The sequence below is a fragment of the Rhipicephalus sanguineus genome, chromosome 2, assembly GCF_013339695.2.
Source record: "Rhipicephalus sanguineus isolate Rsan-2018 chromosome 2, BIME_Rsan_1.4, whole genome shotgun sequence".
NCBI classification, from domain to species: domain Eukaryota; kingdom Metazoa; phylum Arthropoda; class Arachnida; order Ixodida; family Ixodidae; genus Rhipicephalus; species Rhipicephalus sanguineus.
This window is the reverse complement of record NC_051177.1, coordinates 122,960,976-122,974,812: the sequence shown is the minus strand read 5'-3', so window position 1 is coordinate 122,974,812 and position 13,837 is coordinate 122,960,976. Positions and strand designations below refer to the sequence as shown.

The window sequence follows — 13,837 nt, the reverse complement described above, 5'->3', positions numbered from 1 at the left end:
GGGCGGACAAGGAGTGTTCTAAATTCATTGACGAGAGCGGCACACAGGAAGCTGTGATGACGAGGTGGTAATCAAGCAAAACAATGCATCCGTCGACTGCGCTATAAATATAAAAAATGGTGATCGACCTGGTGTTGGGTGTTGTTGATGCAAACAACAGTGAAATGGATCATAATTTTGCACTTTGAACTGAATGGAAGGTGGTAAGTGGAATCAAGCCGGACTAACTGTGCATTGAAATTGAGGTACACAAAATAAATCTGTCACTGCTGTGATCAAATTTTGGAAATTTGTTGATGTAAGGTTCAAACAAAGCCGCTATTTAAGGCTGCTAAGGCATGCAGCACAGGAGGAAGCGGTGGGGGGTGGGGGGAGGGGCAAGCCCAGCTCTTGTCACCCCCCCGTAACTGATGCCTCTGCAAAAGCACAGTAACAGGAAAAGTGATAAAAAAAGACCCAGCAAAATAGGCAGTGGATAATAAATACTTTTAACTTACCACTATGTCCCTCAAGTGTCTGGTTCATTGACAGGTTGCTCGGTGCTGCAAGGCCCCGGACTTTTCCATCTTTTTCTAAACGTTACCACACACACCACAACTTATTACTCAAGCAAGCATGAGCCATGCATGTAAAACAATGCAAAACAAAATGTGAACCAGTCTATAAATTACATCTGTCAAGTGCTCTAAGAACATAACAGTGGTAGGTCACAATATACTAAAATTCTTCAATACCAAGGCCCAAAGTCTTTTCATCCTGGTAATTTACGTCAGTACAGCAAAACATTAACCACTAACCATGTCTGCTAGAACTTCTCTTAAGTATTTGCCAGAAATTAAATGCATTTGTCAAATAATTTTAAGCCATACATGTAACTTTTGGCCCCTCATACAGTTCTATCACTATCACTTACTACTGTCTGTTGACGTGATAGAAAACTACTTCAACTCTCCAGACAGAACAGTAAATGTTTTTGTCTACGCACAACAAAAGCTGCAAGACATAATCTCTGATCACTGTAAATTGATTTTTACGACTCGGCCATACCAAATACGTATCAATTCATTTGTCATTGTATTTGAAATTTTAAAGTATCACTGCTAAAACTGAGATAGAAATATGTTTAACTTGGCATGAAGCATCAACTTGAGCAAATATTGTGTTCCGAAATGATGATGCGATACAATTGTTTGTTTTCACTGCAGTGTGCGCCTACCAGAATATACTGGTTGAAACTGGTACTGATATTTTTTTATTTAATTCAGACAAAGTTATAAGCAGTAGCGTCAGGATTGAAGTCCATACCTAGCAGCTTGCAACAGGTCTCATCTTGCAGAACAAGCATGAACATATGTGAAACCAAACTGAGATTTGTTTTTCCAAGACGTCAAAATAGGTGTGGCGATGATCAGATGGTGACGGGCGCGAATTTGTGTACGATTAAGTCAAGTAAACTCAAGTTTATTAAAACAGTTCAGTTGAGTTGCATGGTTAGCACACTACAGCAGGAGGTCCCAAAGTTTCGGAGAAACTGACAGGGGGACCTCCTATGATTACATGAATGAGGTAGTTACAAAAGTGCAGCAAAAGTGTGCGGACGTGTGAACAATAATCAGAAAGCTCATTCAAAAGAGTATAAAAAAAAAGAAATAAATAATCAGTATCCTTAGTTACCTGTTTCTAACTTCAGCACCTTTAGGAGGCCGTTGTCGCCGCCACAAGCTATGTAACCATGTTCTCTGTTCCACGCTAAACACTGAATTCTTGTGTTGTTGGGGATGGCAATCTGAAAAAAGCGAAAAAGATCACCTCAACGATCACCAATATCCTATAACGCTGACTTTTCCATTTGTTGAACGAGCGATAAATAACCGAGTAGCAAGCTGCGCTAAATATTCTCTCGGAGCATCAGGTGTATTTACGGTTAGAAACTTTTTTTTTAATGCTACATCGGTACGCTAGAATATGAAGCGCGTATGGTGCACGTCTGTGAACCAATGTTTAATATTTCTGAAGGGGAAAAAAGGGGGGGATTGCTCGTGCGCGTGTTTCAGCGCCCCAAATTTGACCCGCCAGAACTCTTCGAAACCTTACAGAGCTGGCACACAACCTGACTCCCTTCATTCGCGGGTGATTCGTTATGCACGGAGTCGTGTTAACATACTTTCGCACGTTCGGAGTGTCTAAACTGGAACAAACTGGGCACAGTTCGAATAGCGTTCAGCGCATATCGCAAGTAGGATGACCGCGTAACAGTGCTTCTTCTGAAAGCACAGCGCCTCGGTTTCTATTGTATGTGGCACCGTACGCTGCGCGCAAGCTACTGTCAAACAACAGGTGTCATTCACCTGAGCGTGAACTGAGACCGTGGGAAAAAAAAGCGTCGATCGCGCCAGCTCACCTTCTTGCTCAAGTAAATGAACATGATGATCGCCTTGTGCAGCGCTGAGGGTGTTCGTTTTCAGAGCGATCGGGCGAAAGTAGTCATTAAAACCAGCCCGATCAAAGCAACAGCGCATCACAACAGAAAGAAGCACAAACAGCTGCCATGGCGACGCTACACGCTACTCTCGAACGCAAGCTGTTTAAGTTATATAAAAAAAAACTGCAAATTACAGTTCATCAAAAAACACGAAACACTCTCACAAAACTTATGTGCTAGGAGCTCAATAAATTTTTGAAAATTTTTACATTTAAAGATATGAAACGACTGTTTTTGGGTTTGAGAGTTCTTATCCGGGTCTTTTAGTCCGCTTCAGCAACGTGGTGTAAGTATCGGCGATCTCGTTGTCCCATTTGCGTGACTGTTTCAGCGTTATTTCTTTGCTGAATAGCACGTGCCGTCTCATAAAACGTCCAATTAGCGTCTCATCTACGATATTTCTGTTGCAGATTAGCGAACCCACGCGCGGCTTCACAATGGTCGCTCAAAAGAAACAGGTGAGCTTAAACCTAACTCCATGCTGTGTGTGCCTTGCCATCGCCTTGTTCCGTACGTTTGTCCGCCCTGTGTTTTCGGCAATATCGTCAGTGAAAAGTGTTACGTTGCATGACGAGAGTTTAAAACGCAGCTGTGTAATAGCCGGTTTCGTGTTGGCGCCGGAAACCGCAGCCTTGCAAACTTGCCAATAATGAGCCGGCGTATCATTCAACGACGGCCAGTTTTTTTAAAGCACCGTTTTTTTTTTTTTTGCCAGACTTTAATCAATAATAAAAAAAAATCTAGCGTGATGAATAGACCACCGCATCGAAAACGCGCCACTCTTTTGGGTCCTTGACGGTGCTGGTGCTGTATGGCACGTCGTAATTTTCAAGCTGAGCCGACAAGCTCTGCTGTGCACTTTCGACTCGCTTGTGTGAAGGGTATGCAGCTGTGCGTTTCTGTGAGTATAAATTGCGTTTGCCGAGTTTCGTGTCATGCTGCTTAATTAACTATCCTTAAATGTCAGCACCAGGATGGCGAAAAGGTACCGAGATGTATGAGCAGTGAGTCTATTAGCTCGTTGTAGCTACGAGAAAAGCTCACCGAATGTCTCCTTTGCCACTGCAGAAAAAGGCTCTGGAGAGCATCAACTCCAGGCTAGCCCTCGTGATGAAGTCTGGCAAGTACGTCTTGGGCCACAAGCAGACCATCAAGACGTTGCGGCAAGGCAAGGCGAAGCTGATCATCATCGCCAACAACACCCCTCCTCTCAGGTGAGGCATGGCAGCAACCACTCTGCAGTATTTCGTGATGTGTGCGACAGTTCTTGCGGCTGGGTGTAGTGACTTTTTCTTTACATTGCATAAGTGGGGAGAGCTAGGATACTGGTAAAATGTAACTTGCGTGGTGTCAGAACAGTTTGGATCAATGTTCACACTGTAAAAAAAAGATTTGAATGTTTTGCTGTACATGTTGACAGTTTTTTTAGTGTGTTTGGTATACACAGTGGCATTTTCTTAAAGGGGCCCTCTAACACTCTTCAACCCCCCATTCTTTACTCGTGGATTGCGTAGACTGAAGTACGGACGAACTAGTGCAGCAAGAACGGCAGCGATAGCGGCACGCAGTACGAAGTTATTCAATTTAGAAAATTCAAAATACAAGAAAAAAAAATGCCTGCCCTCAACTCGATTTTCGCGGGGTCACGTGACCACATTTCACTCTCTGCTGTGACGTCGGATGGCGCTCCAATGAAATGGGCTGAAAGCTCTTACGTAGGGGAAGCTCGCACACCATTGTTGCTTCTCCTTTCCAACGTATTGTAGTATAGGCTCCGTGCAGACGTAACTCTGCCGCCAATGAAGGCTCCCCTAGCGGCAACAAGCGCAGACTTGACGGGATACTCTCACCCGCTCGCCCTGCTCGCTCAACGGTTCCGCGATGACGGCGCGCGGCCTTCTCGCGGGCTATTCGTTTTGTGTCGGTTATGCCAAACTCTAAGAATAATTGCTGCGTTGTTGGGTGCAGTAACACCCACAGAAATTCTCCAGGTACGCGATTTTACTGGTTTCCTATCAGAGACCATACGCAATCTGCACGTTTGCCTAGCAATGTCAATTACCCTGTGCGCCTTAGAGATACAAAAAAGAAAAAAAAAATGTGCCGACCTAAATAAGTGCACTAAATGTACATCGCAGAGCAGACTCATTGCCAAGACGAAGTGTCAAAAGGTATTACTTCACACCTTTGTCGCAGTAATTATGCAGAAACGCTCATTTGCCGAAGCATTTCTGTTTAATAACATGCGTGCTGACAGTTCGGCCACTTCCTGGTGTGGCACTTCGACATACTGCTTGCATATACTCAGCAGCTTGCCTGAGAGCCTACATAAAAATGAGCAAATAATCCGTTTCAAAACAAACAAGCACAGCGTTTGAGTAGAGGCAGGAAGGAGCATGAGGTGGGACTGCGATGCCGCGTCGCTGGCCTCTGCCCGGAGCACGTCAAAGTGCACTCAGTACTGCCGAAAAACCTCAGCACGTGCTCGACGTCGATGCTGTTTGCCGTAACTGCAGAGGCAGAAGTTCCTCCAGATTATTTGCAATGAAGCTGACGAAAGGAGAGAAAAAAAAAACTCGCTCACTTTTTTTTTCTTTTTTTTTTTTTTTTGTGATTGTCACAGTTGAGTGTTTCGGGTAGACGTTTTTAATTAAAGGAAAGCCCCATTATCGCGGTTTACTTGTCCTCGATGCGCAAGTAATTTTATTCAGGCACAATGGAACTGCCGCGGCGGTTTGATACTTTCCTGCGACTCCGGCACGGCACTCCGAGTTGGCCGCACGGATGTCCCTGCTTTAAGTGATAAGAAAACATTACATGACCTGTAACTAAGAAAAAGCAAACTTAAGCGACATACCTTGATTTTCAAGGATCTTCCCGGCGCGTTCATTCGCATCTGTGGTGCGCACTTCCCCGTGACTGACGATCCGCCGTGTAACGTCTCTTCCACGAAGCCGTGAACATGCCTCGCCAGCCTCGCTTCGATCGAGAAGCTCTCTGCCCTTATTTAGATTAGCTCCTCGGAAGAAACCATCTATAGCACGTAGCTCTCTGAACCCAAATGTAATAATAATTGACACGCTTTGCAGTGCCATGGCTAGCTAACAGCCGCTGTGACGACCGCTCGGCTGCACTGGTTGAAGTCGGCGCAGTGAATGCAATGCAATCGCCGGTGTTGTCGTCTCTTTCAAGCAGCCGCCAAGTCTGCTGCCACGTTAGCCTGAGGGTGACAAGCTGTGATCGTTTAGTGAACGAAGCGGCGCGCAGTTTCGCTCAACGAGCCCGTAGCCTCCGTGTCGTCTTCCCCTCCTCATGCATTTTATGCTGCCGCGATCGCCTGAGGGTGCACGAGGTCTGGCGAAAAGAAGTATACCCTCTAACATCAAGGGTCTGTGGCAGCTGCTAACAATTTAACGTCTTTTGAAAGCGAACGGAAACGAAAACGCGTCGAGCGAAGCAGCAGAGCACGGCGCAGAGGCTTGCTGCCGCTTGCGTCGTCTGCTCCCATATCCCGTCAAGTTTGCTGCCGTGGCCGCTGTGGCGCTGGAGGCCGCGCGCGACTGTGGCGGCTCCTAACGTATGCACGGTGCCTATTGTTGACGTCGTTGCCATAGTAACAAACGTGGTTCCTCCTGACTTGTCAGAACTTGAGCGGGCGCTACTGCTTCGTAGCGAGGCTGGGGAGGCTTTGTCTGCTGTTCCTTACAACGACATTCCATGTCATTCCCTCTTCTCATTCTGAGAAGGGAGTTTGTGGAGCGGTAAACACGGTCGCCCGTACGCGGGTTGTTCGGTGAGCAGCCCGAGACGAGTTACAAGTGTGCAGCGACAACAATTCAACGAAGAGGATTACTTGCACCGTTTCAACAACAATCATGAGCCTACCGCACATGCGGAAAGAGGCAGCTCGCAAACGTACAGACGCAAAAAGAAGGAAGAGGGGCAAGCGTTTCATATGGACATCCGACCGGCGCAGGCAAAAAAAAAAAAAAAGAAAGCCAGAGCAACCAGAGGCGAAATGGCAACCGGCGCCTCTGTCGTACTTTGTGGTTGTAGTGATATTTTTTGTTGCGACGGCGGCTATTTGGAGTTCATTGAAAAAGCACAGAAAAGAAAAACGAAACACAATAGTAATCTCAACTTTGATGCAACGCCGTTATTACTTCTAACGTTACATTTATCCAATCATAGGCCAGCGCCCATCTTCGTCATTTCCGCCCGCAATAGTTCTGGCAAGCGCCACTACACGCTGATGCGGTCAGCAGCGATGTAGCGACTTCAACGCGTGATTAAAATACTAAATAATTTGATATCGGTGCTTAAACTTATGCTAAAATTATCCCCAGCCATCAGTATACGCAACCCGCAAGTAAAAAATGGGGGGTTGAATAGTGTTGGAGGGCCCCTTTAACCCTGTAAAACCCAGTGTATCATATATGATACATTAAAAATAATGCCTCAAAAGAGGTAATAAGCCCGTCAAAGCTTCATGGAAAAGCCATTATTGCATATTTAACATGTTATAATGAAGTTACACTGAGTTATTCATTTAATGAAATTAATTAATTTTACTTAAGGGTAATTAAGTTATGATCCAAAATAAAATTTCACCCTTTTTTTTCTTAAAATGAACTCTACAAGAAGAGTAATTATGCTGAGTGTTGTTTCAGAATTTTTCTGAAGGCGGAACGCCTCTTGGGCATTACAGGGTTAATACCGTGCTGATTTAGTGGCTATTTCCTTTGTGACAGGTAGCTGCATACTTTGAACTCATGAAAAGGGGTGGATAGACAAAATTACATAAAATGTTGCATATCATTTGAAAATAGGAGGCGTGGTCACTCAAACTACCATTGTCGGCACACACACAGTTCACATCGTACAGTGATGGCGACATCTTTTGGCACTTCATCTCACATGTTTCAGTATTCTTGTCGGCAAGAAGAAAAACACAAATGGCATCGCATTCGATTTGACACTGCGTTTGAAAATTGATGCCAGTGGTGTGGTAGAATACACTCGTTACTTCAATGGTCATTCTGTTTTTCGCTGGGTTCGGTGCCATTGGTCTGGCCATTCATGTTTACGCCTTTGGTAAACTGTAAACGACAGGATTGTGGATAAACTGAAACTCTCTTGTGTCTGTGTTGTTCGATGTTGTGCTGTTGTAAATGGGTACAGAGCTGGAATAATGTGCTAATTTTCTGCAATGCTAGTTTCTCTAGGATGGGGACCTTATCAGGTTGGCTGTTCATCAGCTATGTGTAGTCACTGTATCAAAAGCATCCTTGCACTAGACATCCATGCAATTCATCACCAGATGTCTGTCAGAACAACTGTCTTGCATTGTGGAAGTTTGTGTTAGTGATGACACAGTGGTTGCAGTGCTATTGGAAGCCGGGCATACAAAACCACTGCGCTTTTAAAAAGCCTTGGGCCTTGGCAATTTGTATGGTGTTTCGCGTGTATACTTCTGCTGAATGTAATGGCATGTGTGGGCACTTCGGAACATGCGGCAGGCAAGAAAGACGAGCCCACACACTGGATAGCAGCATCAGCACTGCGTTGTTGAAATACTCAACAATTACCCGTTTCTCTGATTTTTTGTTCTCCAGATGTCTCTCTCTCTCTCTCTTTTTTTTTTGCATCCAGCATACACGGCAGAGCCTGATCATAGTTTTCTGCTAATGTCTTGTCTTATTGATGCTTCGTACACACACCTCTCGCTCATTGCACTGAGCTTGTCTTTTTGTTACCTTTATAAGGACCATTTCAAACTATACCATGTTTGGAATGTTTCTGCAAGTGATTTCATGACTCCCTCCCTACAGTCCTTTTTTTAACTCTACCTTCTATGAGCATCTGTGCTATAGTATGTGCTTAGCATCCATGGAGGAAGGAAAAATAAGGAGAGGCCCTGACGTCACATTCGTGAAGCCTCCACATCACAAACACCCGCATCGCCTCCTAGCGAAGGAGCCTCGAAACATTTCGCGATTTTCATCGTGTCGTTTGCAAGCGCATGCGCGATACGAGCAATTTATTTATTTTTATTTATTTTTTCCCCGCCGCCGTGAAGCGGCGCTGCGGCTGCGGCGCAGTTGATTCACGCATGCTGCTCCTTGTGTGAGTTCTTTAGGAAAGCTACGCAATGCCCAGCTGTTGTAATGGTTGCGTATACCCGGTGCAAATCACGTGCACTGCGGAAAGTATCGGGTGTCACTTTTCATGTGTACGTACACGTTCGCTTCATTGCTAATCACTAATGCATGGTATTTGCATGCGAAGCTCTCGGGTGGGCGCTTTGTTGCTTCTTACTCATTGTGTCAACTCGGAACACACGTGAACTTTTGTTTTTGGCATCTGACACGCCGTACATAACATGCGCCGAAGGCATCGTACGTTTTTAGAGGCTGTGTCGTTCAGCGGAAGGGCAATAAACTTATGTTGTTATTATCGGACTACGTGATGTATGTATTGTGCGGTGTGCGCTTGCTGCGTGCTTGTTGTGTGCGTACTGGAATTACAAACTTTGCGTGCACGATTGTGTATACAATACAGCGGTGTCCTCTTTTCGACGTGAAGTTACATCCGTTGCACCGAATAGCTACTACGCTCACTCCATATACACGAACAAAGAACCGCTAATCCGGCAACAGATCGGAAAAACGGGCTACGAGAAAGGGGAGGCCTAACGCCCAGCAGAACCCGTAAGTCACTGCTAGGTGAGTTCGAATACGGTGATGCAGTGGCTGAACGTTTTTGATCACGGCACGTACCGGTATTCTGTACTGTTGCACAAAAACGCTATGAAGAATTTCAGCACGCAGCGCTCGGGCCTGCCACGCACAAATAGCCTGGTAAACGTCTGCTTGCAACATTTTACTGCGTGCGAACCGCACAATACGTGCCAAGTTTACGCCGGGACTACAAATCTGCGCAAAAGCTAACCACCGCGGAGAGCACGTCGCGAGGCGTCTGCTGTTTTGTTTGCCCCGTACCAGTTTGTTTGCCCCATAAATCTGACGTCACTTCCGCCACACTTTTCGCAATGCATTGAAATACGATAGGGCCTCTCCTTAGTATTCCTTCCTCCATGTTAGCATCTGTGCATATTTCACTGAGAAAACCACAGGGAAGCCAGTTTTACCTGTTGGAAGGGTGGATTTCTTAAGGTCAGGCTCTCGACTTTTATTTCCTGCAAAATTGGTGCCTCTCCTTGATGGTGATTTATTTTAACTTATTGCAGGAAGAGTGAGATTGAGTACTACGCCATGCTGGCCAAGACTGGTGTCCACCACTACACGGGGAACAACATTGAGTTGGGCACAGCGTGCGGAAAGTACTACCGGGTCTGCTGTCTCAGCATCACCGATCCAGGTGAAACTCATTCTCCCTTTGTGTGTGTGTCCTTCGGTTACCTCCATGGAAATTGTGGATATCTGCTCAACACAATTTGCATTACAGTTTCTCACAGAACTGGCACTTTCATTGTTTTTTGACTACATTACTAAATAGTAAAATCTTGATACAACTACAGTTAATCTGGATTTTTGGATGATGCCGATTTTTATAATGTTCCGGGTGAACTACTTTGCATAGAATTCATTACAATTTGGGTTTATACGAACAGTTTCTGCACTCGTCGTGGGTGATATGAATGCATGCATGCTGTGTCCATGTTGTCCCTTCTATGCTTGTTTTTGTATGCACATGAGCGTGCTGGTGTGGCTTGCCTCTGATAAAAAGAGCACCCACCATGGCGGTTGGCCCTCCCCTCTGCCCCTGCCTCTCTTCAATCTCCAGTCTTTTAGTGTCACAATGGCATTAATATTAATATAGCAGTAATATTTGTGCGTGAAAAGTGATTACTATAGTACAGTCGAAATTCATTACAACGAACGCTGCTTCAACAAAATTTTTTGTACAACGAAAAATTCTCGGTTCCTCGTCAACAGTGCATTTAGAACATAAAAATACATCTACAAGCTCTAAATTGCATGTTGGCACCGCCAGAAATCACTGCTGTTGACTAAGCATGGGGGCCGCCATTGCTTGATAGCGACGGCGATCAGACTGCCCTGCTTTTGCAACTGGCTTGAATTGCTTCTTAGTCGTAGACAATCAAAAGCCAAAGCTCAGTCCATACTGGGGTGCGATCGCTGAACGATTCCTTTTCCAATGCCTTTCCAATGCTTTTCATGCTTTTCACGCTTGGGCAGTGCGAATGGGGGTCGGAGCAACAATTCTTCCGTGTTATCAACAGGATCAGCCAGTCGCGAGTGGTGGACGATAAGAATAGCATAGAATAAAGCGTAAGTCATTGCGCCGCGATAGCGCGCCTGCATCTCGGCGTTGTCGGATACCTTGTCGGCAAATAGCTAGTGTTAGCGTATTAGTGCAACTGTGCAGTTTATGTTGTGTGCCCGTGCCAGAGGGTTTGGTTCGTTTGGGGAAGCCGTTGTTTCAGCGTGCTTTTTTCAACCTGGCGTCGCTATGCATATATAAAAATCGTGTCATGGCGTTGCTGGCGAAACAAAGGAAGTAGCCGACACTTTTTGAATCTTGGAAATAAGTTTCTCTCTTCTACTAGCACAGGTCAGGTATATTTTTTTCGATTTCACTACAACGAAATGCTCGTTTCAACGAAAAATTTTCCGTGCACCGTCAATTTCGTTGTAGCGGGGTTTAACTATATGCAGTGCAATGCGGGTGGGCAGTGTGAGGAGGGGGAGCAGTTGGCCTAGGCCACAGAGGAGCCATTGCTCCGGGCACTTGTAGCGCACTCGCTCTGCACCAAACGGGCACCTGCGTCAGCATCAAGTGCATGCTACCGCTGTTGAGCTCTTCGGTTTTCTATCCGGAAAAATGGCTACTGTATTTTCTTGCATATAACCCGCACCAGAAAGCGAAAAGTGCTTAAAAAGTGGGCGTGCGGACTGTATGCAGGGGTTAGATGCTTTTTTTTTTTTTTTTTTTTTCTTGTAGAGTTTAAGTGAGGGGTGCGAGTTACATGCGAGAAAATACATCATCGTAGAGGGCAGATATTGTGTGTGTGGCAATGATTCCCCCACTAATGACAATGCTTTTAAGGTGCGATCAAATTTTCACATTTGCCACCAGCAGGCGGACTTAGAAGCTTGGCAGACTTTTACTGGATAGTTGTCACTGCTGTTTTCACAACTGCAAACCAAAACTTTTCCATGCATGCTGCACTTGGTCGAGCTCATGAGTGCTACCTCTCCTACGCCCCTGCTGTCTTGGGCAAGCTTCCCGTTACAGCATGCCAAGCTGCAAACCCACAGGCTTAGCCTGACTGGGCCTAGCTGCCTTCGTCTAGTTGCCGCGGATGATCAAAGTTGTTGTTTGGTGCCATGTCAATGAAACAACAGCATTCGTGTGCAACATTTGAGTGCCATTACGCCGTCACTACCGTTTTCAGCATCGTGCACGCGCCTGAGAACTGGAAAAGTGTGTGGAATTTTAATGGCCATTCAACGTAGTTTTTGTGTAGTGTGGTTCTGCAGGAAAGTTTGCATAAATGGGAGGGTCCACAAAGTTAGCAACTTTACACAAGGGCATTCTTTCTTTTTTTTTTCTTTTTTTCCTCCCCGGCGTTATATCTGCACTGCAGGTCTGCAGACAACTAACTTTTTCAAGCATGGGCAAATTTAAGCAAATGCGCGTTTACACCCCAGTAACATGCCCTGATTGGTGGAACACTCGGCTGCCTATTCGTCATTACACAAGATTCTAGGACATTATACAAGATGTCCGAGTATGTGCGTTCTCTAGTGTAGTGTATAGTACAGTCATAATCATAAATCATTCCTGTCTTGATTTCATTGTTCATTCCTGTGCTAAACAGTGTTTGGAGTCTGCTTAGACAACCACAGAGATGCTGGTGCAACAGTTGCATGCTGTTAGTGGATCTCGTACTTCTGTGCAATGACTGAGGCGACTTATCGCTGCTGGAGCCATATTCATGAGGTCATGAGTACAATTAATGCATAAACAGCATGGTTTCCATACAGGCATTATGATGGATAGTGAAATTGAGACGGAGTCCTCTGGGCTTGTTAGTCGGCACTTTTGATCAGCAAAAGGAAAAGCAATTAATGGGTATTTTTCTCCAGTAAGGTGTTCTTTTTGCGAGCCACAAACAAAAGCTCCAGTGGGCACGTGCATGCAAAGCGTGTAGAAGCTCGTTTCTGTGGTGCTCAGTGTTGGAACTACATTTTCACGTCCAAAAAGTGCAATAGTGTAAAATTATTATTAGAAGTTTGGGGGGTTTATGTCAGTTTTTTTTCTTTCTCTGTTGCAGGAGATTCCGACATCATCAGGAGCATGCCTTCCGAGCAGTGAACTTAATTAAAACTGTTAATAGAAAACTGTGGCCCACTGGCTGGTTATTCTCCATGGGGTATTTTAATGGGTATGGCATATTTAATGGGTATGGCATTTTAAGGGGTATGGCATGGGTATGGCATTCTAGAAATACCTTGTGCATTGGGTTCCAGATGTAAAACTGGATTTCACTTTAATACTTCTTGTAGGCCTAAATGCAATTGCGAGGTGTGCCTCTCCAGCTAGATGATACCGCTGCAATCGTCTCGTGACCACTTCAACCAGCAGGAGCACTGCTTCTTTCTTTCTTTCTTTCTTTCTTTTTGCAGAGGCATGTATTAAAGTGGCCCTGCAACTCTTTTTAAGTAATCACGAAAGTGCGCATAGTTTATTGCCTTTGGAATCTCTTGCCACAACAATTTTACGAGTCCATCTGGTATAAGCAGAGCTACGTGTGATACTTTCTAGATGTTTTTGAAGACGTGGTCATACGTATTATTAAGTGCAATGCACTTTAGACCGAAGGCGAACGGCTTCCATCCATGGTCACGCAGTTCCAAGCAATACAGCTGCCGAGCTATGCCGCTAGACCCATAGAGTTTCATACTATACTTACTAGAGGGAACTCTGGCGCTAGTGTCTATGGGAGCTGCAACACATGGCGCTTCAGCCAGCATGGGAATAATGGGTAGTACAGAGATTTGTCTAAGCTTCTTTCTCTCGGCTCCCTTTGGCTTCGCGTCGCCTGCATCCGCTTTGTCGCAAAACAAAGTTCAGCAAAAGTGAGTAGTTTCACTTCACCACTTTAACTTCTTTAGGCTCACCGATTTAAACCTGGTCACGAAGTTCACAACGGTCTATTCTTTTATGCGAAAGAAAACCAAAGCACAGCAGTAAACAAAGCGACAAGTGCTTTCGAAGCCCGAAGGTACGAAGACTAGGCAAATCCGTGTACTACCCATCATTCCCATGGTGGCTGAACGATCGCAGCGCCAGAGTCCCCTCTAG

The 13,837-nt window shown here is 45.3% G+C and overlaps 2 protein-coding genes across 2 annotated transcripts in view; one reads left to right on the top strand and one right to left on the bottom strand.

Annotated features, from left to right (window-relative positions):
- Nucleotides 1-2,561, bottom strand: part of LOC119383615 (WD repeat-containing protein 35) — a 65,029-nt gene extending 62,468 nt beyond the window's left edge. The window contains exons 1-3 of the mRNA XM_037651872.2: nt 2,402-2,561; nt 1,675-1,786; nt 498-572 (exon numbers count right to left, since the gene is read on the bottom strand). Coding sequence (XP_037507800.1) covers nt 498-572; nt 1,675-1,786; nt 2,402-2,425 — 211 coding nt within the window. The 5' untranslated portion in view covers nt 2,426-2,561. The remainder of the gene's footprint in view (nt 1-497; nt 573-1,674; nt 1,787-2,401) is intronic.
- Nucleotides 2,562-2,709: 148 nt separating this feature from the next.
- Nucleotides 2,710-12,873, top strand: LOC119383614 (60S ribosomal protein L30). The gene is made up of 5 exons (XM_037651871.2): nt 2,710-2,768; nt 2,893-2,940; nt 3,551-3,696; nt 9,732-9,862; nt 12,807-12,873. The coding sequence occupies exons 2-5, from the start codon at nt 2,920-2,922 to the stop codon at nt 12,845-12,847; spliced, it is 339 nt and encodes a 112-aa protein (XP_037507799.1). The 5' UTR covers nt 2,710-2,768; nt 2,893-2,919; the 3' UTR covers nt 12,848-12,873.
- The last annotated feature ends 964 nt before the right edge of the window (nt 12,874-13,837 follow it).

Excerpts from the sequence above, each read along its gene's own strand:
- LOC119383614 (XM_037651871.2), top strand. The coding sequence starts at position 2,920 with ATGGTCGCTCAAAAGAAACAG. Across the intron at positions 2,941-3,550 it reads TGGTCGCTCAAAAGAAACAG|AAAAAGGCTCTGGAGAGCAT; the intron begins GTGAGCTTAAAC and ends TTGCCACTGCAG. Across the intron at positions 3,697-9,731 it reads AACAACACCCCTCCTCTCAG|GAAGAGTGAGATTGAGTACT; the intron begins GTGAGGCATGGC and ends AACTTATTGCAG.